The sequence below is a fragment of the Castanea sativa genome, chromosome 1 (genome assembly GCF_040712315.1).
Source record: "Castanea sativa cultivar Marrone di Chiusa Pesio chromosome 1, ASM4071231v1".
In the NCBI taxonomy this organism is placed as follows: domain Eukaryota; kingdom Viridiplantae; phylum Streptophyta; class Magnoliopsida; order Fagales; family Fagaceae; genus Castanea; species Castanea sativa.
This window is the reverse complement of record NC_134013.1, coordinates 85,627,774-85,654,055: the sequence shown is the minus strand read 5'-3', so window position 1 is coordinate 85,654,055 and position 26,282 is coordinate 85,627,774. Positions and strand designations below refer to the sequence as shown.

Genomic DNA, 26,282 nt, shown 5'->3' with positions numbered 1-26,282 from the left:
TGAAAATTGACATATTCTTCCTAAGATGTGAAAGATTCTTGCATTTCATGAAAATTATGATAAATGAAAAATTATAAAGTGAAGAATGATAAATATACAGGTTATTTTAGGACCACAAATTTAGTATATAGTAGACGATTAACTGTTACTTTTACATGACCTATTGCTTTCTTCTTCATTACTTACGGTCAACAACAACGTGAGATAGTTGTGGCAAATGTTGATGCTAAGATTGCGGTTCTAGAATTTTTGTAAGTTTATATCTCTCCATCTCCACTTTAAGGACCTGAGTGGTGACACTTCAGCTTCCAATAGCCGTCGTGTCAATTTCTAGGGTCAACTTGTGTTGCCCTTTTGTCTGCCACCTATATCATCGATAAACAGCATTCCATTCTCATGAAACACAAAAGACCTTTTCCACAATGTCTATGCCTCTTCTCATTTCTCTTGCTTAGTTCGTAGAAAAAGTGACTTCCACACAGCCCGCTCATAATTAATTAACATGTCCATAACGTAAAAGAAAAACATGGTCCACACATTGTAATATACTTTTTGTTCACTTATCTTTTTTCTGTGCCCTTATTCCAAAAGCAGGTACACTAGCTAGCTAGCTAGCTTGTTTGAACACAAGCTTTGTGGTATGGGGAGAGAGAGAATTGAGAATTACTCAATTGACATTAGATAGGGATATTTGATGACAGGACCTAATGCTAGAAAAAGATTGCATAATTGTTGCAAAGAGTTCTGATAAGCACCCAATAGAGATTGGAGAGAGACATGGGCCTGATTAACGTGCTAAGTTGTAGTAGATATGCTAGCAAGATGTAAGATAATCGATCATTACTTTGAGAACTACGCAACTGACTAGAGAGACTGGTTGGATTAGATTGACAATGAGAGAGAGAGAGAGAGAGAGAGACGTTTCAAATGATAGATAATATTAATAAGCTAGCGATTCACGTTTTTCCTTATACGCATGGGGTAATAATGTCGTTGATTATATAGTCATTGTTTATAAAATTGTCGGTGTTTGTGAGAAGATCACCTGTGTGTTCAAAGGCTTTAGCTTTTAATAGTAATTTAAAATATTTGTAAGTTCTTATAGTTTGCTAAAAGAAAATTTCAGATAAATTAAAATGAGAAAAGGATGAAACCTAAAGTATATTTATTTATTTATTTATTATATAAAACTTAAGAGTTCAAATTCAAATTAGCAAAAGTCTTGAAATTCAATATTTTTTAGTGTTTTCAATGAGATGTGAAAGGTTTAAATCCCCCTTTCCCAATAACTATGGAATAAAAAAAAAAATTTCAAATGTAATTTTGTTTTGACAATTTTAGATCTCATAAATCATAATATAGATGTACAGTACTCTCTCTCTCTCTCTCTCTCCCTCAATTGTTTGTGGATAATATACTCTTATTTAATTTCCCTTTAACAGTTTATTATTAGACATTTTGGGAAGTTCCAGTTTTCAAAATGTATACAATATAGACTAAAATATTCATTCCAATTGTATAGAGGTGTACCATATATATTTACTTGTAGAATATAAAGAAATAGAGGAGAAGATCACCATTCTTTCGCACAATTTGAATATTATTGAAGTCCATGCAAAAAAACATACTCTTTATTTTGACCTAAGAAGAAAAAGAAAAGAAAAGCGTGGTAAGACACAGCTGACTTATAGGACTAATCAAATTAGAATTAGAGTAACTAATAATCCAATTTGATCCTATCAAAAAAAAAAAAAATCCAAACTTATCTATCAAAAATTTGATGTGGAATTAAGCTCAAGCTTACGTATAACACTGTACGTCACAATATAAACCTACGCATAAAGCTAGATAATGTCTTTATTACATGCTATGTGTAACGATGCTTATGATATACTGTTTAATCTCAAACCATGACGAGCTTTACATGATGACTTAGTTATTCCTACGAGATTCTTGTCACAATGAGAGGGTGAATCAAGGAAATAAACTGCAAATTGCTTGTACCTAAATCTTATATAGGCTCTATTACATCATTGGATAATTGATCTTGCATCGACCATACAGACTAAAGCAGTGAAAACTAATGATTCAGTGCCTGTTTGGGAATAATTTATTTAGCTAAAATTGAAAATTTTTTGTTGAAAGTGTAGAAAAAAAAAAAGAGTTAAAAGTTAGCTGAATAGTACAATAAGACTCATGAATAGTACCAAAATATGCAATGTGACCTATGAATAGTACCAAAAATAAGCTGAATCAAATAACCTCATCCCAAAAGGGCTCTCAGTTGATTGTAAGTTCAAAGTCTTGGGAAATTAATTCTTAAAAAGATAAAAGGGCGTGAGTCTAGAATATTGTTTCTCTCTTTTTAGGGGAGTAATATGTTACTCAAGAATTGATTATCTTATTTTGAATTGATTTCCTTCTCAAAATAGGATCATTCCCTCGTCTAGACTATTTAATTGTTTACGTGGTGACGAGGGTTGTTAATGATGTGTGATTATTGACATGCAATCCAAATGTATGCCTTATTGAAGTCACGATTTTCAAGAGTGTAATTTGTGTGCAATAATAGTGTGTGTGCACTAATTATTACCTATTAGGTCATTATCTATGTGGCTAATGGTCTACAAGAATAAATGCTCATGAGTTGTTACTGCTCTTAATAGCTCAAGGTTCACTAATATCCCTCGTGGGGCTATGAAGTTATGGCTCACCCTAGTCTCCCTGCACTTCAGCAGGGCCTTGAACCTAATGGGTAGGGTGCTACTATTGTCACCCCCATATAGGATTACCATGTTGGATCCCCCCTCCCAGGGACGAAACCAAGATTTAAACTTAGGAGGGAGGGCCAAAGTTCTTTGTTAAATTTTTTTAAAAAGTTGGAATATTAAAACTAGCGGTTGACAACAATGAATTATTAACATTAATTTTTTATTTTATTTTTGTATTTTTTCTTTTTCTAAAAATCAATAATAGATATTTATAATCAAGAGTTCTGTAAATCAATTGGACGTTTTGATATTTTCAAGGTCTGACTGAGGTTAGACAAATTCTTTATTCTATCCACATTAATTTTTAAAAAAAATCTATTTATTCTTTTTACATAATTATATACCTAATAACTTTATAATGCTATATATAAAAGATTCTTAAAAAAAAAAAACAAAAACTATAGTTAAAAGTTCAAATCCATATCTAGTATTACTTTAATTAAACAACTAAAATAATGGTTAATCAACATCATGCACTAATATTCAGCAAAAAAAAAAGGGTGAGACAATTATTGGTGTCTTGGTTAAGGATTTTTTTTTAAAATTTATAATTACTTGGTTAAGGTTGAGGTAGCATAAAGATGTGAGATCTTTTCCTTTAAAAAATCGCCATTTTGAAAAAGTAGTAAAAAAAGAAAAAGAAAAAGAGATCTGTTAAACAATTACATAATAATAGATTGTAACTTTGAGTCTTCAACTATGTAAATAATAAAACTTTTCCCATCACTATATCAATTTAGTTAAGGCACAAAGTTTATTATTAATAAACTAATCACACACATGCTCTGCTGGTAGTTTAGATAAGGTACAAAATAGTAGATTGTTGTTGTTTCACACGTGTATTACATTTATGCATGCATACTAAGTGCGTCCCAAAGTTAATAAAACATTAAAAATTAATAAAATTCTATCATTAAAAAAAAAAAATTCCACGGGTTGTGTTAAAGAGCAGCAACTATTTAAAAAAAATAATTTTTTTTATGGATTGATTTAAAGACACTAGCTAATCCAAGTTGCTGTTGACACTAATTGGTGTGTAGATGGAGTGATTAGCAGCAGATGGAGTGAAGTTATTTGAGAGGGATAAAAAACTCTCAAATGAGAGGCAGAAATTGAGTAAAGATTATTGGGTTTTTGTCATTTTTTTTCCTAGGATAATGTTATTGTTATAATTTTTTATTTTTTTTTACTTAGATCATGTCCAAAGATTTTTTATTTTATTATCTAAATATGTGAATTATTTTGTTGATTTTCCTTATTGTCTGGATTTGTAAATTGTCTAAATGTTTAACTAAATGTTTTTCTTGATATTCTTGGGACAACCAAACAAAGGATGATTTGATAATTTTTTTCATTCTTGGTTTCATAGGTCAGCTTGTAAATTATTTGAGATAGGGAGGCCAAGTATATTTTAGAGCCAAAAGTATATTTTTTATGCTAATATATATATATACTATGAAATTTTTTTTCAAAGGCGGGGCCATGGCCCCTCATTCCCAAGCAGTTCCTTCCCTGGCCCCCCCCTACCCATTTTTTTATTCATAAAAAAATGCTCATGAGTTTCTCGACTCCTGTCCATGCTGATTGCTGGATGTTGATCGAGTACAATAGGTTTTGACTTGATGCCGAATAGAGCAAATAAATCCTGCTATATATGCTAGGTCAAGCTATTATGTACGTACCATAGGCAATACAAATTTCTTTACGGCAAGTAATGCAAAGGAATCGATTCGATTCCAAGGTCCTTATATCATCTATCAGCCAAAGATATACCACTATCTTTTTAATGGTTCGAAAAGTGGGTGTAGTAGGATCCCAGTTAATTTAATCTCAAACTCAGTGCAGTGGAACATCACTAGAAAGAAGAACATGACAAAGAAATAGTAGATGAAAGAAACAGAGAAACAAAGCTATATGCTTCAATATCAAAGTGTTGGTCGCACGTGGAGATACAACCATTTAAGCGTTTGATTATTCATGTTACCATAACCATAAATGATAAAACACAAGCAGAACTTAAAACTAGTGCAATAGAAAAGCACTGAGAGGGAGAGATGGATCAATTAATTCATGCGTGGTTGATGAATTTGAACCATGTGGATAACGAAGGCAGAGTAAAAGTCATTTTCCACGTAAATGTAAGAACAGAGAGAAGTGTACACGAGTCATCATATAAAACTAAAGTCCCTGCATAACCCCTTTGTTTTCAGTTTATAAAACCCGACAAATCACAAACATGTCCACTACCAATACTATCTCATGCTTCTTAAGTTATTCCATATCGATCTAAACGCAAAACAGCAGGCACCCCATCTCATCACTGCCCTCAATTGGATCATGCATTTCCTGTCTCTCTCTCTCTCTCTCTAAAAGCGTGCAGTTTCAAATCATTTAAAATTTTAAAAGACATAATAATTTGGATATATAATGTTAGATTTAATAAATAAAATCTTAACCATAAAATAAACTCTCATCCATTCTTGATCTTTATGAAAAGGGATTTCATTTATATATTTTCCTATACATTTGTGTTTACCAATTAGCTAATAAAAAAAAAAATAAAGAAGAAGGGAAAAAGCATCTCTTAATCTTTGCACAATTGTCTTGTTTTATCAGTTTAGGATCTTAAGGGTTGAGAGTTTAGGGGTAGAAAATGATCATCTTATAAATTTATTGTAGTTGCAATCAGGAAGGAGAAAGAGTTTGTAATCGCATTTAGTTACAAAATCCTCATATGCCTTAGAAAGTCATTAGATTCACAATTAGAAATTGGAATTTCTTAGTGTTTTTAATGTAAATTTTCAAGGTTGAAATCCGTATTTTTCTAACTATCGAATCATCAAAAAATAGGAAAGTAGAACAACTCTCTAAATATTTCAGAAGATCTAGTTTAAAATTGAAAGATTTGAGGGTGTCTTTAAAGTGCTATATATATATATATATATATATATATATATATATATATATATATATATATATATATATATATTGTTTTTGATGATCCTTTAAAGTGCTATATATGATGACGCTTTGTACAATACTTATAAAACCCTAATTCTGCTAACATGGTAGTTGAATAAAATCTTACACTGTTACCTAGGATATTGCATTGGGTGCAATTATCTCATTTCCATACATATTAATTTTTACCATTCTAATTTTTCAACTTTAACTTTTAAACTTTTTTATTTTAATGGTTGAGATTGAAAATTACTTTTTTCAACTTTTAATCTTAGCCATTTATTGTTATTATATCAGGTGCAAAATCTAAAGTATTGCACCTGAACTCATTCCAAACCTCCTATACTATCTCTTACAATTCGTACTATCATCCAATAATAGAGAGACCACATACAAAGTTCCAAAAAATAAATTTCAGTACCGTACATGTACTACAATTCATAGTACTAATTATTATAATGTATGTATATATATCTTTTTGTTTATGATGTTGTCGAGTTTAAAGTATCTACCAATATCTTTTACGTTTGAACACAAGACCGTAGTAAATGATCTTTTAAGAGATCACTATTTTCTTGCTTCAACAATTGTATCCTTTCAAATCAAAACATAAAAGATAAGGCAAACAGAGATGACTTTTGTTTGGGCTAATGCATATGCAATGCGGGACGGACTCACTAGCTATGCTTTATAGAATGTGTCCAGATGAGGATGTATCCTCTTAACTCAGTAGAACTGTAGAAAAGATTGAAGCCAACTCTATAAAACAAACCCGTGTTTGGTGGAATTTACTAGTACTCCAAAGATTATTAGGATCTGTTTGTTGAATCTTGAAATATTAATTTGTTTTGCAGCTAAATTATATATATATATATATATATATATATATATATATATATATATATATATACATATATATGTGTGTGTGTGTACAATTTTTTAAAGTTTCACAATAATAATTTTACACTCTTAATTTTTAAAACAAAATAAGCTAACCAAAAAAAAAAAAAAAAATCATCCAAAGACAACCTAAAATATTGAAGAAGTGAAATTAAGTTATATACAAATTGTTACTGGTACTAGGAGTAGGAATACTTTTATAGAGCTCTTTGTTAATTTTACGATATGGGATAAGCGTTTGGGGCTACTTTAATTGGAATACAATTCAAGTATTACTTCTCAAAGCCTTATTCAAATATATGTGTATATATATATATATATATGTATATATATATATATATATATATATTTATATTTATATTACTTCTCAAAGAAGTTCTAAATATTTGCTTTCTCATGGGAGTATATATATACACCTCTAAACAAAATAAAACCTAGAATGAAAAAAATAACAATACAATAACATTATACTGATACTTGTATTTATTTATTAATTTGACTGATATGGTGCAGTGTGTTACACATAGAATTTATGCTTCTAACTTGGAACATTATGACTAATTGACTAGCAAAAGATACAACAGTAGGCAGTTTCCTGGTTAGTGTAGTGTTTGTGAATGTAAGACAGGACTCAGCGCAATCATAGCCGACCTGCAAGATTATGATCTCACAATCATGTTGTAACACAATTTTTTTATTATGTTAATGAAGCTTATACTTTGATATGGATGTCCTTTTGGGGGCGCATATTGAATTTACTTTGTCTGCTATTCTACAGTTCTATAACTCGTGGCCATGTGCTTGGCTCAGTTAACTAATGTTATATATGTACGAGAGAGAGAGAGAGAGAGAGAGATGACAGAAGACACTAGTGGCATACATGGATAGCCATGCAGGTCTTAGTCCTAGCTAGGCATGCGAACCATGAATGATACAATGAATAACACAATGTTTTTTTGAGAAGGATGAATAAGACAAATTGAGTTGTGACTTTTGCTGGGCTCTAAAGTATAAATTAAAATTTATGTGTTACCCATCACAAAAATAATTTAAATATTCATTTATTTTGTATTTGAGGTACGATAATATTTATTGTCCTATTAATTTGTAAACATAATTTAAATATTCATTTATTTTGTATTTGAGGTACAATAATATTTATTGTCCTTTTTTTTTTTTTTTTGAGAAACACACACACATATAGGGAAAGGAGGATGAGATAAGGGAATACACTCACACGCCAACACCAAAACTGCATGCGGCAGTTAATGTTGCGGAGCAAGTGATAAATCTCTTTTTAATATCACACCTTACTGATGTGGGAGAACTCAACAACACTGAGTATTAATTTGTAAACATTTTGTAATAAATTTTATAGTAAGCCTAGTATTTTCTATAAGAAAAAACTATTACAAGCCTTATAAATTGATGTGTTAAAACTTAAATAAAAAAAAAAGTGCAAAATGTGTTATCATTTTGGGAAATGCTAAAGCTTACTACATAACTTTTATAAACTGATCAAGAAATGAATGTGATTGGTGGATGTAAACAACATAATAGATGAATGTGATAATTAATTTTTTTGTACTGGGTGACACACACGCATAGTATTCATATAATTTTATTACAAAACCTTATAAACTGACATAATAATTAATATGATTGGTGCCTCATAAACAATAAACAATGTAATAAGATACATTTTGTAATTTGTTTATTTGTGTTTAAAAGTTAAACACATTAGTTTATAGACTCTTATATATGTAATAAAATTTAATTATTATTATCTTTTGTATCATTCAGCGAGTAATTAAAAATTTTATTTAGTGTATTTCTTATGTAACTCCAATCATTACACACATTATCTTTAATAACAACATATGTTGTTTACAATTTCCCAAACATTTCCCAAACATATGTTGTTTACAATTTTTTTTTTTGAATTTTCATCCTTAAAGTTCTATCTAGGTGATAGACTGATAGTCCTGATCAATTGATCATACGACTAGGTCCCTGTTTTCACTGTAGTAGTACTATGCAGGTCACTATGATTGTTGGAAAGTTTATACGATAAAGTACGTCAGCAATATAAGAACCCTGCATGACTTGAGACTGATAAATGAGGTATATAGTAAGGTGCACTGAGGTCCAGTGATACTATTATCTGACCTTCTTCCATGCCGTTTTGTTTTGTGGTAATTGTGTTTTTGAAGACTTTCCTCACACCGTTTAAACTCTCGCACTGCGTTATGGTACGAGACTATCTAAACATTAATGGGTTTTGCCACTACTTAAACCTACAAATCTTAAACTCATAATTGTGATAATTGTGACGAGTTATAAGAGTTTTTATCTCTAACTCATTTGATCCCAAAGTCAGTTATAATTATATATTTTGACTAGTATTTCGGACTTGTTTTTGTGCATGCCTGAATGAACTTAAAATCAAGTAGGAGTGAAGTACAGGTACTCAAGCAACATATATGACTGTATACAGTTTACGAGATTGGATGTCTTTGGTCTGTCTGACTATTGTGTTGTACGCAACTTGTTTAGAAGTATCATATAGTTCTTCCAATATAAACCATATCAATGTATGAATCTATCTTAATATAAGAATAAGATAGGTGTGGTTAAGTGTACCGTAGTATGATTAGTGGCAAACACAATTGTTCTCTTATCTTGTTGCAGGTTTTGTCTTGTCAAGATAGGGCTTATCTTGTTTCACATTTAATACCAATACTAGAAATTTGATAACATTACTGCACGATCTCTAACTCCTTGATTAGAGGCAGAGTGAGATCAAAACAAAGTATGATTGGACCCATGATTAGATGCGTAAATCTACATCATTTGTCCACACAATAATGTAAATAAACAAGATAAAATAATAATATATAACATATAATAAAGCTGTATATATTTTTATATTTTCCTTGTGTATGTAGGCAAATGAAATACCATGGAATTAATTCATGGTCCGACAAAGGATTCGAATGCTGCCATGAATAAGCAGACAAACTTCGATTCCTCACTGACTTTGCAGCTATCTGTCTCTCTCTCTCTCTCTCTCTCTCTCTCTTTCTCTTACATACACTCACTCAAAGGCCACCATCTTTCCACTCTTTATACTATTTGTGGTGCAGGAACAGTGAATCTTACCTTTCAAAAGCCCATATAATGCAACACATGACAAATCCTCTCAACCTACTACTACATATATACTACTCTCATCCCCACTTTCATTTCCCATATAGACTGCTTTCATTAGCTAATAGAAACCTCTCTCTCATGGATTTCCAACCCAATACTTCTCTTCATCTCGGCCTTCAATCCAACAATCAGCCCAATCTAGATCTTGTAGAGCCAACACCACCTTCTTTGTCCTCATCATCATCATCACATCTTAGCCATTCAGAGCCTCGAATATTCTCTTGCAACTATTGCCAAAGGAAATTCTATAGTTCACAAGCACTTGGGGGCCACCAAAATGCTCACAAGCTAGAAAGAACTTTGGCCAAAAAAAGTAGGGAGCTAAGTTCAACTATTCTACCTCATGGAGGACCAACCTATCATAATCGGTCAGGACCCAATAATGTTAGTGGTCCAAGTCAGTTTCATCACATTCAACCACCTATTGAACATCATGGAAATGCTGCTAGGTTTGCTTCTGATCATACTTGTTATGGAATGAGAGAGATGGAGTATGGTTCAATAGAAGGAGCTGGTTCTTCTTGGCATAAGGGATATAGACCTGCAGAGAATGTTCAAGAAGAGTTCAACCAGCTTGATTTGTCTTTGAGGCTATGAATATTGTACTCATTCTCATTTTCATTATTATATATTTATATATGGCTCACTATGATGTAGTGCAATTATTCACAGAAAGGAGAGTGGTAGAACTAAAGGGGCACAGTAATTTAGAATGCTCTTGCGCAGAGAAGAACTGTGTCACAGTAGGAGGTGCTGATTTTCTTGTGTCCCAGGGATGTATCGGCTAAATTTACTGTATTGTAATCATTTGTGATCTATATGAGCCATCAAGTAATGAATGTGGTAAGTTAATTTTTTTAGGTTTACCTATTTTACTACAAGATATTTATCATCAATAACATAGTAATGAACGTAATTAGTGTTACGTACTCCAATATTTAATTGTGATACTTCCTTATATAATAAAATTTTTAACATCCTTAATATCATTGTTGTTAGATAAGGTTTTAGTCTTGTCTAGTTCATGGGAACACTCAATGCAAGCTAATTAGAGGAATCTAAAAAGTAAAAAGTATCATATAATTTTTGAAGAAATATATAATTTATGAATCTAATTGAATCAGTCTCCCTTTATCCTTAAAGCATTATTCTAACAATAATACACTATTATCCTTGATCCATGTCTAAAATGACCTGATGCTATTTTACTTTTTTCAGTTTTGGAGTAGACATATCACACGTATTATAATTAATTGAGTATTAGCTAGGACTTCACCAACACAATTGTGGATAATAAATTAATAATGAATGATAATAATAGCAAGCAAAGTTGACAAACATTCAATGACAAATAGCAATTAGAATGATTGCTGCGTTGCTAGATTGTTATTTTTGTATTTTATCTTGCCAACAAATGTGGGACATATACGGACATTTTTAAGTTTAGAAAGCGAAGGACTTGCATCCTTGGATCAGTTGGATGACAGTCTGACGTGTGTGCCGGTGTTCCAAGACTTCAAATCCATACTTTTTGCTAAACACTTTAAATCCATACTTCTTCTATTTTCTTTTCTTTAGAATTTCGAAAGTTGGGATGGAGGGATTTAACGTTTTAAACTCTAAATGTTTTTTATGGAATTATTATGAAGTGTTAATTGAGTTATAAGATTCTTAATGTGCATGCTTCTTCCATTTCATTAATGAAACTAACAAGCATAAATGATTAGTACACAATAAATTTTACCATAAACTTCATAATTATTGAAGTAATAGTTTGTAGTTAAGGTGTAATGAAAATGATCTTAATAGTTGTCTCTAGGGTAATCCATGGATCAGTCCGGGTCAGGTTTGTGCCCAACCCGAATGCATCGGATGAGGAAAATCTTAACCCGCAACTGACCCGAATGGAGTTTGGATCGGCTGGTTCAGGTCTTATTAGTTTCGAGTGCATATCAGTTGGTTGCGGGTTTGCTATAATGGATCGAAATCTGGCCGAATTTTGGCCAAAATCTTTCCAGATCTCGTTAGATTTGGCCGAATCTAACGGGATTTGATTGATATTTCCTCTGAATCTATAGAGATTGGGTCAAGATCTTGATGGACCTGTCGAGATCTGGCTGAAATCTCCCTATATTGTCGGACTTAGGAATGGCAACAGGTCGGGTTCGGGCCGGGTTTTTGCATACCCGGACCCGACCCGTGGGCCAAGACCCGAAACCCGGACCCGGCCCGAATAATAATCAGGTTTTTTTCTCGGGGTCCAGACCCGCCCCACCGGGCCCCGCGGGCCCCGTTTAACTTATTGGGCCCAAATTTAGCCCAACCAAAAAAAAAATAAAAAAATTAAAGCCCATTAAATCTTTTTTCCTAAATTCAAGCCCATTCAAGTCATTTAACATGGCCCAAATGCCAAAATTTGCCCTGTTATATGGTAGCCAAATCATTTACCTCCATTTATATCATTATATGGCACCCAAAATCATCTTATATGGCAATAAATTACTTAAAAAGCTACAAAATAAATCTCACAAATCTAAGAAATTACAAAATGTCTTATCCTCCACAAATCAACAAATTAAAAAGACTAAGAAATTGCAAATGGTTTAGAATAATTACAAACCAACAAATTAATCTAACAAGTCTAAGAAATTAAAACGGCTACTAAATTATTACAAAATGTTTAATCGTCCACAACTGTGACACAACTCCCTTCCTCTTCATTAGGCTCCTTATCATCAAGAATTGTTTGAAAATCACAATCACCAGACATAGTTGAAGAACCTACAACAACAAGGAATTAAAAAATGGAATAAACTTCATCAATTTGTAACAAGCAAATATAAAAATACAATTTTGATTTTATAAATAAAAATTAGACAATTACTAACCGTTGATTTCACTCCATAACCAATTCTGAGCACACATCATTGCCTCTATAGTCTTGGGATGTAGCCTACTACAGTGTGGACTTAAAAGCCTCCCACTAGTACTAAAGGCAGATTCTGAAGCAACAGTTGTGACAGGAATGACTAAAATATCTCTTGCAATCCTTTGTAAAGTAGGATACTTGAGACCATTACTTTTCCACCATCCCAAAATATCAAAATCTTCACTTCTCTTCAACACTCCCTCATCAATGAAATAATCAAATTCCATTTTAGCACTCCCATGTTTCTTTGAACTATTGTTCACAAACAAATCAAAACATGACATTGACCCACTCAACCTAAACTTCATTTGAGCCACAGGGCTTGAAGCACTACTTGCAGGAATATGAGAACTTCCTTCATTATTTGCAGGGGACTCATCTAGATCTCCATACTCATCAAGCGAATCATAACAAAGATTCTTTATTTTTTCAATCTCCAAATTTGAATTATCACCATAAATGTTAGGATAATAAAACTCCAATAACTTCATCTTATATCTTGGATCTAAGATAACAGCAACAGCCATAACAACACTAACATTAGCCCAATAAGAATTAAATTTAGCAAGCATGCTTTCTGCCATTGTAGCTATCATCTCATTTGAAGACAAACTCCATTCATTCAATGCAATTTTCAACTCACACACCAAAGTAAAATACATATTAGTTATGGGGTACTTACAGCCTGAAAAAAACTCAGTCACACTATGAAACAACTCCAACTTCCCACAAATATTTTTTAGCTAACTCCCAATCATGATCATATGGCAAAGAAGAATAAGATGTTTCACGTTTAGCCAAACGAGGAAAAACATCTTTATAAATCAATGCAGTAGAAAGCATTAAGTAAGTTGAATTCCAACGAGTTTTACAATCTAAGACTAACTCTTTGGTGCATTGAACACGCAATTGTCGTGCATTTTCATCAAATTTTTGCCTCCTTTTTGGTGATCCAGTCCAATAAATCACACTATCACGAATCCTTTCAATACCATCACCAATAAGAGACAATCCATCTTGAACAATTAAATTCAAAATATGTGCAGCACATCTCATATGCAACATAGACCCACCCAACATGAGAGAACTAGTATCAAGCTTATTCAAGAGAAGTCTTATCATAGCATCATTAGTACTACAATTATCAACGGTTATTGTAGACAACTTCCTATCAATATTCTACTCTAAAAAGCAATCAACAAGGACATCAGCAAGGACATCTTTTGTGTGTGGAGAAGGAACATAAACAAACCTAAAAAAATAATAGGAATAATTATAACATAACTCAATAAACATTCTAAATGTAAAGTCTTTAACATTCAATTTATAGATAAAAAAATTACCTTAAAACCCGGCTTTGCAACGTCCAAGTATGATCAATAAAATGAGCGGTAATGACCATAAACCCTTTCTTTTTGTTACTTGAAGTCCACATATCAGTTGTAATTGCCATCCTACTTCCATTCTTGTCCGTCATCTTCAAAGCTTTCTCCCTCTCATTATCATAGATTTTAAGAATGTCACTCTTCAAAGTATTTCTTGTGACAAGTTTAAACAACGGTTGAAGAGAAACCACAAATTCTCTAAATCCAATGTGGTCAACTATTGAAAGGGGGTATTCAAGTAGGATAACCATACGAGCAAAATTATTCCTCACTTTGCCTTGATCAAATTGATAAGCATTTAAACTCATAGTTCCATCCACTTTATTTTGTTGTTTAATTAACACTTGTTGTCGCATATCCCTTATATCTTTAAACTTCAACCGTGGACATCTTGCTGAATGATTACGTAAATGGGTTGTACCTTGGCTAGAATCACTTAAGTAAAGTTTGCTACAATGATGACATTGGGCTTTAATTTTTCCATCAACTTTCTTCATTGTAAAATGATCCCAAACATCTGAGGTAGTCTTTCTTTTTCTAGTTGTATCCAACTCCAAGCCCTCATTTGTAGGCTCTCGCTCTCCCTCTCCCTCTCCCTCTCCCTCTCCCTCTCCTCCTCCCCCTTCTTGTTCCTCTAACTCTAAGTCTTCTCCTAAGTCCACCGTTGGGGATTTTGGACTCCTAATTGGTTCAAAAGTTTAGGAATTAGAATCACAACAAATATACTTAAATTTATTATGTGACATACTCATTGATTAATACGCACAAATTCATAAATACACAGATTCACAAATTCTATCAACCCAAATATAATTAAACATAATTAACTACAAATTCCAAATGCTTACTCGTTGTTTAATGGGCATAAAGGTGATGGTGATCACGAGGTGAATTGAGCTGCCAGGCGACAATGGTGAAGGTGAACGTGAAAATGGTGAAGAAGGCCGCATAGCTGGCAAAGGAAAACGTTCGGTTCTCAAGGGAGAGCCGCTTGGCGAGGAAGAACTAGATTTGTTTCTCAAGGGAGAGCCACTCGGAGAGGAAGAACTAGATTTGTTTGTGTTTTCCATCTCCGTTTTAGGCGCTGCATTCACAACAAACACAAAATCATGTGACATGAATTACTTGATAGACTAATAATTTTGAAGTGATTTTTTATAGGGTCATATGTGTAGCAGTGTAATTATATGATATAATTATCAATTGGGATCAGTAAGCAAAAAATTATCAATTGGGATTTTTTTTTCTTAAAGACATTTGAAACAAGGATTAATCAGAAGAAAGAAGGTAGGGTCAGTTTAATTTCATAGGAAATCCTTAAGGTCATGATATATTAAGTTTAATTTCATAGGAAATCCATAAGGTCATGATATATTAAGAAATTTGCTGTTTTTCGAATATGTTTAGGATATTTTAAGGGACATGGAGTTGCTAATTGATTGGTATATTCTCGGTTTCATTTTCTTTGCTGATAGAAGAAAATAAATATTTTGATGCCATGTCCAGCAGCCAAACATTAAAAATACAATGCCAATAATCACATCAAACAAACATATATCAAATCTATCAGCAAACAAACATATAAATATTTTGATGCCATGTCAATGGCCAAACAAACATATATTTTGATGCTGAAGTTAATTCGTCAACATAGCAAAATACAATGCCAATAATCACATCAAACAAACATATATTGATGCCATGTCCAGCATGACCAAACATTAAAAATTATTGTGATGAATTGAAACTTAATATCAAATCTTTTAATTAATAAATCGCATTTATATCTATGATTTTCTCAACAAAAACACGTCAAAATTAAAATTCAATCACTCCCAAATCAAAACAAGTCCAAATGAAACCCAAAAAGCTAATCGGATCAAAACTATAAAATAAATATTCAAAACCCAATTCCAAAATCCAATCTTTTTTCCCTGTTCTGAAAAAATTTCCCCAACAACCACAACCCAGATCATAAACAATAATCACAAACCAAAACATGACAAAATTGAACAAAACCAAATCAAACCCAGCTGAGCTTTTCAAAAGGCAAAAACAAGAACATAAGACATACCTCAAATCTGTGCAGAGGCAAGGCGAGGCGAGGCGGTGAAGCAAGGCGAGGCGAGGCGAGGCGAGGTGAGGCCGCGAGGCAAGGCGAGGCGAGGCGGGGCGCGGGGCGGGCGAGAGGGGGCTGTGTGCTTTGAGGCAAGAGGGCGGGCGGGGCGCGTGAGTGTGAGAGAGAGGCGAGAGGGCAGGGGCGCAGGGCTGAGTGTGAGAGGCGGCTGGTGTGAGTGTGAGAGAGTAGAGAGTAGAGACTTAGGGTTTCCCATACAAAATCAGAAAAAAAAAAAAAAATATATATATATATATATATATAAGGGGTATTTTAGTAATTTCATATACCGGGTATTTATCCGGGTCGGGTATGGATTTTTTTGATAAAACCCGGACCCGACCCGGACCCGCTTCGGGTTTTTTTTTTTTTTTTTTTAAATCCATACCCGACCCTATTCTTTATCAGACCGGGTAAAACCCGGCCCATTAGGGTCGGGCTAGACCGGGTATCCGCGGGTCGGATTTAAATTGCCATCCCTAGTCAGACTAAGAGTTTGGACTTACAGTTTTTGGTCGAAACTCGTGATTTTTGGTGGGGAAAGAACAACTCATTGGACGGGTCGGGTTTGTTGGTTTCTCAAACAGATAACCCGTAACTTGAACTGACAGTGTCGGGTCAAGGAGCTGGCAACTCGCGTCCGACCAAAATAGTGCTTTGATTGGTTGGTTTTTGAGTGGAGAGCTTCGGGTTCAGGTGGTTCTTTGAGTCAGGGCGGATGGTGGATAGCCCTAGTTATCTTATATAAAAGTGATGTTAAAGTAATCACAATATTTCTCTTCAATAACTTTAAAAATTTTGTGAAATTATTTTTGTGTAGTATGTTGTTGATTTTTTTTTTCATAAAAATAAAAGTACGCCCAATATTTGCACTGGTGTCTCAATCTTAGTTGATAGGGAATATTTTCATTAGTTAGAAAAATTTTTCTAACACCCTAGAGTCTTCGATTACCAAAAGCATCTAAACGAATTTTCGGTCACCAAAAGTATAGTCGATCAAAAAGGGTCATCAGGTATCCAACGGTCGTTAGGTACCCTCCTTGACACTGCGCGACACGCTCCACCCTGACGGTCGTCACGTATCAATGGGTTGTCAGGTACCAAAGAGTCATCAGGTACCAAGGGGTCGTCAGGTACCCAACTGTCGTCAGGTACCTTCCTGACACCGTGATACACATTCCACCCTGACGGTCGTCACGTATCAATGGGTCGTCAGGTACCAAAAGGTCGTCAAGTACCCAACAGTCGTTAGGTACCCTCCCTAACACTGCACGAAACGCTTCGCCCTAACGGTTGTCACCTATCAATAGGTCGTCAAGTACCAAGAGGTCACCATGTACCAAGGGGTTGTTAGGTACCCAACGGTCTTCTCCCTAACATTGCACGACACGCTCCGCCCCGACGGTCGGCACGTATCAATGGGTCGTCAGGTACCAACGATTGTCAGGTACCTTCCTTGATACCGCGCGACACGTTCTGCCTTGACAGTCGTCACGTATCAATGGGTCGTCAAGTACTAAGGGGTCGTCTGGGACCTAACGGTCGTTAAGTGCCTTCCTTGACACTACTCGACATTTTTCGCCTTGACGGTTGATAGGGATAAATCCCATAGCAGACAGATCCAATTTGCTCAGCTAATAATTAAGCGACGGTGACACCTAGAGACGGTCTGGATAGCCTGATAGTCAAAGACCTGGTAGACGGAGTCTCGTCTTGAATAGAAACTAGAGAGACGAACAGACCCTTTAAAGTGGATGGACTCTTTAATGGGGACAGACTCTTTAAGGTGGATGGACCCGACAGAGACGGGTGGAAAAGCCACGTGGCACCCACGTGACCTAAGTAGTTTTCAAGGAACCTAATATGGGAATGCCTTGCATTCTACGTTCCACCATAATCTGAGGGTTCCCTACAAGGAAAGAATCCCATAATATATAGACGCTGAAAAAGATCTTTTCCGTAAGGAAATACCTTCTCCATCAAGAAAATGAGATCAGCTCTATGCTACTATAAAGACTCCAAAGCCCTCACAAATCAAAGTATGTGAATTCTCTCTAACTCTTGCACTATTGAGTTCTTGGAGATTCTTGAATCACTGACTTATCCTTCAGAGCGTTTTTGGCCGATACCCCACCGGTGTCATTTGATTGGTTCTTCTATTTTGTTTTTCAGGTGCACCCATTGGCATGTGTGTGGATGATCAACCCACTGACGATTTTTGTACATTATCATTAGTTATGTCCGTTTGTTATCTTGTCATAACTGATTGTATCGTTGGTGCTCTTACTGACCTAGATCAAATGCAATAATAAACTCCAGAATTTAATTTTTGGCCCCATTTATTTCTACCTGCTTGTCAGCTTCACCGATCTAACATACAAACCAACAACCTCCCATGCATCTATTAAATTCCCCCCCCCCCCCCCCCTTCTGATACGGCCGGATCTTGGAAATAAAAATTTACCCCAGAAAAAAAAAAAAAAAGATATTGGAAATAAATTTGATGTCATATTTTCGTGTATATAGAGTTTCTTTACCAATGGGTCTATACTTTTTTTATAATCTATAAATAGTTGAATACCGGTTAAAATTGAACTCCTCTCTGCTTTCTACCCCTAGGTAGGTACCACTTGGACCAAATGTCCAGTCGAATGGGTCTATACTCTCTATAGTCTTTGAGATATCCTTCCATGTTTATTGGAGTAATGGCCTAGCATAAATTAGTAAATATTAATATAAGGAGCCCATTCCAATTTATAGGTTTCGATTTGAAATGGGCAAAATTTTTAACAAAATTGTAAACCATATAGAGTAGTAAATTTACAAAAAAAAAAAGGGTTGGGGATCTCATTATGTTTTCTTACAATGAGTTTGCAGGAGATCATGACCAAAGCATTTCCCAAACTAAAGTGAACATATTTGGGTGGGCTTCATCTATGATACGAAGGGAAAAACTATTAGAACAATATATGATATATCAAATATTAAATTATCTATATATCACTTAAAATTTTTAAATTGGTATGATGATATTAGAACAGAACCTCCCGGGTGAGCATGTGCATATCACCTTCATATCTAATCTTTTCTGTGCCCCAAACTCATGCATAAAATAAAGACTAAATTATTGTTTTCTTGCATAAAATAAAGACTAAATTATTGTTTTCTTGCATAAAATAAAGACTAAATTATTGTTTTCTTTACAAGAAGTTAGATTTTCATCCCTAAACTTGACAAGAATTTATTTGCAAATGAAGTAAATTTGATGCTATGATGAACTAAATAGTACTAAGTGCGTGAACAATTAAGCATTAGAAGGGGAACTTACTTGCATTAAAATAACCAAACAACTATAATGAAGGCTAAATTTAACACTTATGAGGAATTACAAGGATAAACAAGTATTAAGTGTTGGCATAATATCAAGGCTCGACAATTACTGGCAATTGTCACAAGCAATATGGTGTCTGATTTCCATGTCATATATCATAAATATTGACAAAAAATAATGACTTGAAAGACTTCAGATAATCACAAAGACTGAATAGTCGTTGATATAGATGTGTAGAGTGCATGGTACCAGGAAACTTCTTAAATGCGATGTTTCATGCATGTGTCTTTCATCCATTAACACCAAAGGAGACCTTAGTAAGTGAAAATTGGTGTTGTCATTTTAGCTAATGCTGACCACCCTTCCTTACCTGGAGCTTTAACTAGAATAATATTTTTGTTACAGTTTGATGAAGTGTTCTTTCAATTGTTGTATCTCATCCTTTTATGTAAAACAGGTAGTTGTCACACTGTGGTCCACTGACATTGCTTTTGTGGCCAACCGTTCTTAGGAATTAACTTTCATTTGTCAATCACTTATTTCTTTGATGGGAATCCAAGATGGCCCCATTCCAAACGTTATAGTTTATTTACTTAAAAAAAAATTGTTTCAAATTATTTTTTTTTGGTGTGGGGGAAATGTTTCAAGTTATTTGTCTTTGTACATAGGAATATAGGAAATACACATGATCATATTGCGAGAACTAAGAACTGAGAATTAAGCTTAAGTTGTGGATAAAAAGCTATCGTAGCTTATCAATATGCATATGCGAGTCTAAAAAGTGACAATTTCCACTATTGCCATAGATTATTTCAAATTGTGGATAAAAAGCTCTCGTGGCCTATCACCATGCGAGTCTAAAAAAGTGACAATTCCCACTATTGCCATAAATTATCTCACATTATTTATTTTATTTATGAGTAGGGTTTAGATAAATCAACGACAAGACCATATATGCTAAACTCTTTCCTTAGGGGAAAAAAATAATGTGAATACAAAACTTAATTAAAATTGAACGGTTCTTGAGATGTGTGCCCCCTTGTAATAAGACATTTTCTCATCATTTGGAAACACAATTTGAAAATTCTTTTGGTTTCTGGTATCTCATGCTTTTGTGCAACAGGATTTATACTAGGGGTGTTTCGGTTCGGTTTCGGTTGGTTTTTACGGGTATGGCCAACCGAAACCGAATATTTCGGTTTGTGAAATTCTCAACCGAAACCGACCGAAATGGCTGGAAACCGAACGGTTTCAATGTATTTCGGTTTCTGTCGGTTTTCGGTTTTTCAAAAAAGGGTTATTGAGATTTTCAAAACCCTAACTTTAATCACATATAAAAAACAAAGTAATAAAGCAACAGAGAGGGAGCTATTGAACAAATCAGAACGACAAAGAAAGAAAAACTTCCAACAATATTTGTTCAACAATTTACACACAGATTCGAACAAAAAATTGAACTTTTCCACACCATAGCAGGAGCCTACCACCATGCTTGAGCCTACCAGTGATTTTTCGTTCTCTGTACAGAGATGTGACTCAGAGAGAAGAGAAAGGCATGGCCATGGTCCATGGGACTCATAGAGAACAAAAAGAAATGAAAAGAGTGGGGAGGCTGAGGTAGATGGGGAAGGAGCGGCTGAATTGAAGCGAGAATGGCAGTGAGAAGGGCTGATGAAAAGAAAAGAGAAGAAGAAAATAGTGAGACAGAGAAAAAATTGGGGAAGGGGGCGGCTGGAAAAAAAGAAAAGAGAAGAAGAAATTAGGGAGGATAGGGGCGGTTGGAAAAAAAGAAAAGAGAAGAAGAAATTAGGGATAGGGGCGGCTGGAAAAAAAGAAAAGAGAAGAAGAAATTAGGGAGGATAGGGGCGGTTGGAAAAAAAGAAAAGAGAAGAAGAAATTAGGGATAGGGGCGGCTGGAAAGAAAGGAAAGAGAAGAAGACATTAGGGATATTTATATCATGCTATAGTACTAGGGTTTTAAAAAATTAAATAGCAAAAAAATCACTCACGCCCACACGAAGGCTCGATCTCTGGATCTGCTAGCCAAAACATAAGAAGCATACCACTAAGCCACTGATGAGTTATGTTTTAAAGTTACATAAAAAAAAATATATATATATATATATATATATCTCTCTCTCTCTCTCTCTCTCTCTCTCTCTCTCTCTCTCTCTCTCTCTCTCTGTTCGGTTCGGTTGGTTTCGGGGTGAAAAAATCCAGCATCGAAACCGAAACCGAAAATTTCGGTTTTTAAAAAATGAAACCGAAACCGAACAGCACCGAAACCAAACCGAAATTTTGGCAACGGTTCGGTCGGTTTCAATCGGTTTGTTCGGTTCCTCGGTTTTTTGCACACCCCTAATTTATATGTTTTGATTGTGGTCCATCATTGGTTTTGTGGTCCACGTAATAGTACAACTTTCTTATGTGAACATGTTTGAAAAAGGAGAAATGGTATGTATATAATATTTTCACAATATTTTTACAATAAATCTTAAGTGGCAGGTTATTACTGGTTGTTATTGTTGGGGTAAAAAAGTAATTTTTGTGTTAGGTTCAAATTTGAACTAATAACAACTAATCACTTGTGATTTGTTGTAAAATGTTGTAAAAATATTGTGAATGTAACATCTCTCTTGAAAGAGTTCTAAACACTAAAGACCTTGTTCGGCTTTGTGAGCCAATTTTATCTTTCATTTGCTTCTCATTTATTTTCATGTAAAATATTTTCCATATATATATATATATATATATATATATATATATATATATACATATATATATTTTTAAGTGTATAGGCTGATTAGCACAATTAAAAATTGCTAGTCAATTTTTTCTCATAAAAATATATGCTAGTCAATTAAAAGTACTTTTAGTTTTTTTTGAGGAACTACATACTGCTCGCCGGTTGTCAATCCCTAACTACCGATCATCGGCCATCATGATTTACTACTGTTGGCCACCACCACCTGGCTTGCCCATCGCCGATGAAATTGTTATTGGCACAACTGATTTCCCATCGTTGCCATCATTGTACACTTGATATTGTTGTCATCACGATCACTTTTGTGAGTTCTCTCCTCCAAATTGTCATTGTCATTAGAAGTTTCAATGCAACTAAATGTTTGAAAATTAATTTTTGGGTTGCAGCAAAAAAAAAAAAAATCATTTTTCATTGAAAATAATTTTGTGGGAATTTTATGCCAACACTTAATTTTGATTTTTTTTTAATCACTGGAGTTAGACACCCATGAACAAGACCAACATTGTATATTTTTTTCTTTTAAAATGTGCACATGTGCCGCTTGCAAGCACACCACAAAAGAATAGAAGGCAAAAATGAATTCAATTTACATAACAAAATGAAAAAAAAAAAGGGAATAACTTTGCCTTTTTTTTTTCTTTTAAATAAAAATAATAATAGCTCAAAATCAAATCAACCTCACAGAAAATTAGGCTAATAATATTTGTAAAAAATTTATTTAAATTGAGTATTTGTGTCTTGTAATTCAGTGATATTACTTAAACTTCTGTGGATGACAAATCTTTATTGGATAGAAATGCAAATCGTGTACAACTAAGTAATACCTAGATCATAAAATCACTTGTGAAACTCTTGCTTCCCAATTTTATCATAGATCGCTCATATTGAGTTGTGCACGTCATAGGATCTGTTGCAATCATTCTGATGGTGCAATTTTGTTGGTTTTTCAATTAAAATGGTGCAATTCTTTATCAATTGGACCACCTTGAATTGGGTTTACATATGCTTGAAGGAGACAAATCGAATTAATAACATTGAACTCTTTAGCCAACGGGCTTTTTAGTTTTTAGTCTGATTGGCAGCTACATCTGTTCCACAGTCCCCTTATCGCGGGAATTGAGTTCGACTTACCTCTCCCTTTTCTTCCCAAAAAAGGAAAAGAAAAAAAAAATGAATTCTTTCGTAGGTGCTACATAGATGACCTTGATTATATGTATATATTATTGCGAAGCATGTTAGTGTGATTCTTTTTTTAGTAAATAAGAAAGGGTAAGGAGTGCGTCCAGTGGCGTGAGCGTGCTCATGATAACTTTTTTTTTATCATTGTGGAACCAATGTCTGAAAGGCCTCAATGGGGTTGAGAAGACGCTGGTGCTCTCTCAGGCAAGTTGAGCTTGCCTACCCAAAACACTAGTGGTTTTACGCCGTGGGAAACAATAGTCCATAAATCATATTAGTGTGTAGTTGAAGTCTTGAAAATTGAAATGCCTAAAGTGGAACTAAGTTATAACAAGTTAGTTTTGAGCTTCTGCATGCAAGACTTGCTTTTCATTTAGATACGTTTTTACCGATAAAATGAATTCTACATTAGTGTGTAGTTGAAGACTTGAAAATTGAAGGGTCCGTTTGATAATGTTATTCTAGTAACGTTGTTTACGTGTTATGGAAATACATGTGGATGAAAAAGTGTTGTGTTGTTTAAATAATGAAAATTTTTGTTTAAAAAACACTAACAAACAGGCCCGAAATGCCCAAAGTGAAACTTAAGTTATAACAAATCAGTTTTGAGTTTGCGCATACAAGACTTTCTTTTCATTTTGAGAAGTCTTCGCAATATTTAGATACCTTTTTACTGATAAAATGAATTCTACATTGTGTCATTGTGCAATTGTTTTAATTAGAATTTAGATGCATCATCTCTCGAACTTAGAGAGAGAGAGAGAGAGAGAGAGAGAGAGAGAGAGAGAGAGAGAGAGAGAGAGGAACACGGAAGAAATTATCTAGTAGTATCTACCATGTGCTGAGTGAAAAGAAATAAAAATAGACACCTGTAGTGGGGTTAAATCTTGTAAGATTATGAGAATCTATCATGTACTAAATCAAAAGTTTTATTGCCAATTTTGGGCAAGTCATTATGATGACTTCCATGTGATAATGTTGCACTTTCCCAAAACTCACTCTCAAACATACCATGGGTTTCACCTGAATTGATGTCATAAATTAAAGTTGAGAGAACTCAAGATTAGGCAATTTCACACGTAATGAATCAACATCCTTTCAACTATCTAGAAAACATCATGTTATCCATAATCACGGCACATCAAAGTCATTACAAATTAACTTGTCTTCAAACCCCATCATAATCTATGATATGCTAGAGTTTCTCACCTTTTTTCCTTTGCCTTCTGTCGGCATTAATGTAGTTGTTGGATTAAGAAACTTGAGGGGTTTTATAATGTTGGGTTAAAATGAATTGACTCCTTGCAAATTAATTAATTACCCAAGTTAATTAATTATATTCAATTACATGCAATAGCATGGTAACACAAACAAATCATCAATTATACTATACGCAGTGGAAAATAAATTTGACATAAGTGATTTGTTTACGAATGAGGAAAATAAACATCCTTTCAACAATCTAGAAAACATCATGTTATCCATAATCATGGCACATCAAAGTCATTACAAATTAACTTGTCTTCAAACCCCCCATCATAATCTATGATATGCTAGAGTTTCTCACCTTTTTTCCTTTGCCTTCTGTCGGCATTAATGTAGTTGTTGGATTAAGAAACTTAAGGGGTTTTATAATATTGGGTTAAAATGAATTTACCCCTTACAAATTAATTAATTACCCAAGTTAATTAATTAGATTCAATTATATGCAATAGCGTGATAGCACAAACAAATCACTAATTATACTAAATGCAACGGAAAATAAATTTGACACAGGTGATTTGTTTACGAATGGGGAAAACTATCAAGACAAAACCCCACCTGGTGAATTTAAGGTCACCACTCCCAAAAATCTACTATTGTCAATCACAAACGGTTACAAGTATAAGCAATCTTACCAACTCCTTTGGCCTATATCGAAATACCAACATAAAGTTGAACCCTTACCCCAATACCCAATAAGACTTGTATTGCAGTTGCAATCTTTCCGTTCAATGTACGAATCTCAGTACGTGATTAACCAATGATGCACGGATCCTAGTATGTGACTAACTCTAGCAATTTGAAGAGGTTGTTGGCTGCAAAGTTCATCAGTTCATCAATGATAAAGATTAGGAAACTCCTTGGTCACAAAACCCTTGGCATAAAGACACAGTAACTTCTTCAGAGAGAATAATGAACTATGGCACTATCTGTATGCGCGACAGCCTTTAAAATAAGCCTTATATATATATATATATATATATATATATATATATATATATATATATAGGTTTGTGAGAAAAGAAACCCTATACAAATATTTTAACATGGGCCGAAAATCAGATCTGAAAATTCTGATTTCGTAAGTCTTGACAGAAATAGCCTGTGTCGAGATTGCTGTTAAGCTTTAATGAACAACTCTTCTTTACTTGTTTCTTGGTCACACTTGACTTGAACAATATGTTTCTTGAAGTCTTAAACCCATCCTAGATCTACCCAATTACAAGTAAAGTGCATTTTGTAAAAGGATTAGTCAATTACATAAAATATGTCCCTAACATATAACTCTACTATAAAGTTCTTAAAATCCTTGATATAAAGTCACTGATGGGTTCTTAAAATTCTAAATTTTCATGGTTAAATAAATGGTTCAAATTTTGATAAAATTATAAAATATAATTATAATACAATAAACGTATACTTCCCTTTCTTACATAAATAATAGGTCATACAATGAATTTAGAGTAATGT

General features: G+C 33.8%; 1 protein-coding gene and 1 pseudogene across 1 annotated transcript; one reads left to right on the top strand and one right to left on the bottom strand.

Moving 5' to 3' along the window:
- Positions 1 to 9,917: 9,917 nt before the first annotated feature.
- Positions 9,918 to 10,696, top strand: LOC142632954 (uncharacterized). Its single transcript, XM_075807267.1, has one exon. It carries the CDS (start codon positions 9,924 to 9,926, stop codon positions 10,440 to 10,442), a length of 519 nt encoding a protein of 172 aa, XP_075663382.1. The 5' UTR covers positions 9,918 to 9,923; the 3' UTR covers positions 10,443 to 10,696.
- A 1,664-nt stretch (positions 10,697 to 12,360) lies between these two features.
- Positions 12,361 to 15,229, bottom strand: LOC142636139 (zinc finger BED domain-containing protein RICESLEEPER 2-like; annotated as a pseudogene).
- Between the last annotated feature and the right edge of the window lie 11,053 nt (positions 15,230 to 26,282).

Coding starts and splice junctions, on each gene's coding strand:
- LOC142632954 (XM_075807267.1), top strand. CDS start 9,924: ATGGATTTCCAACCCAATACTTCTCTTCATCTCGGCCTTCAATCCAAC.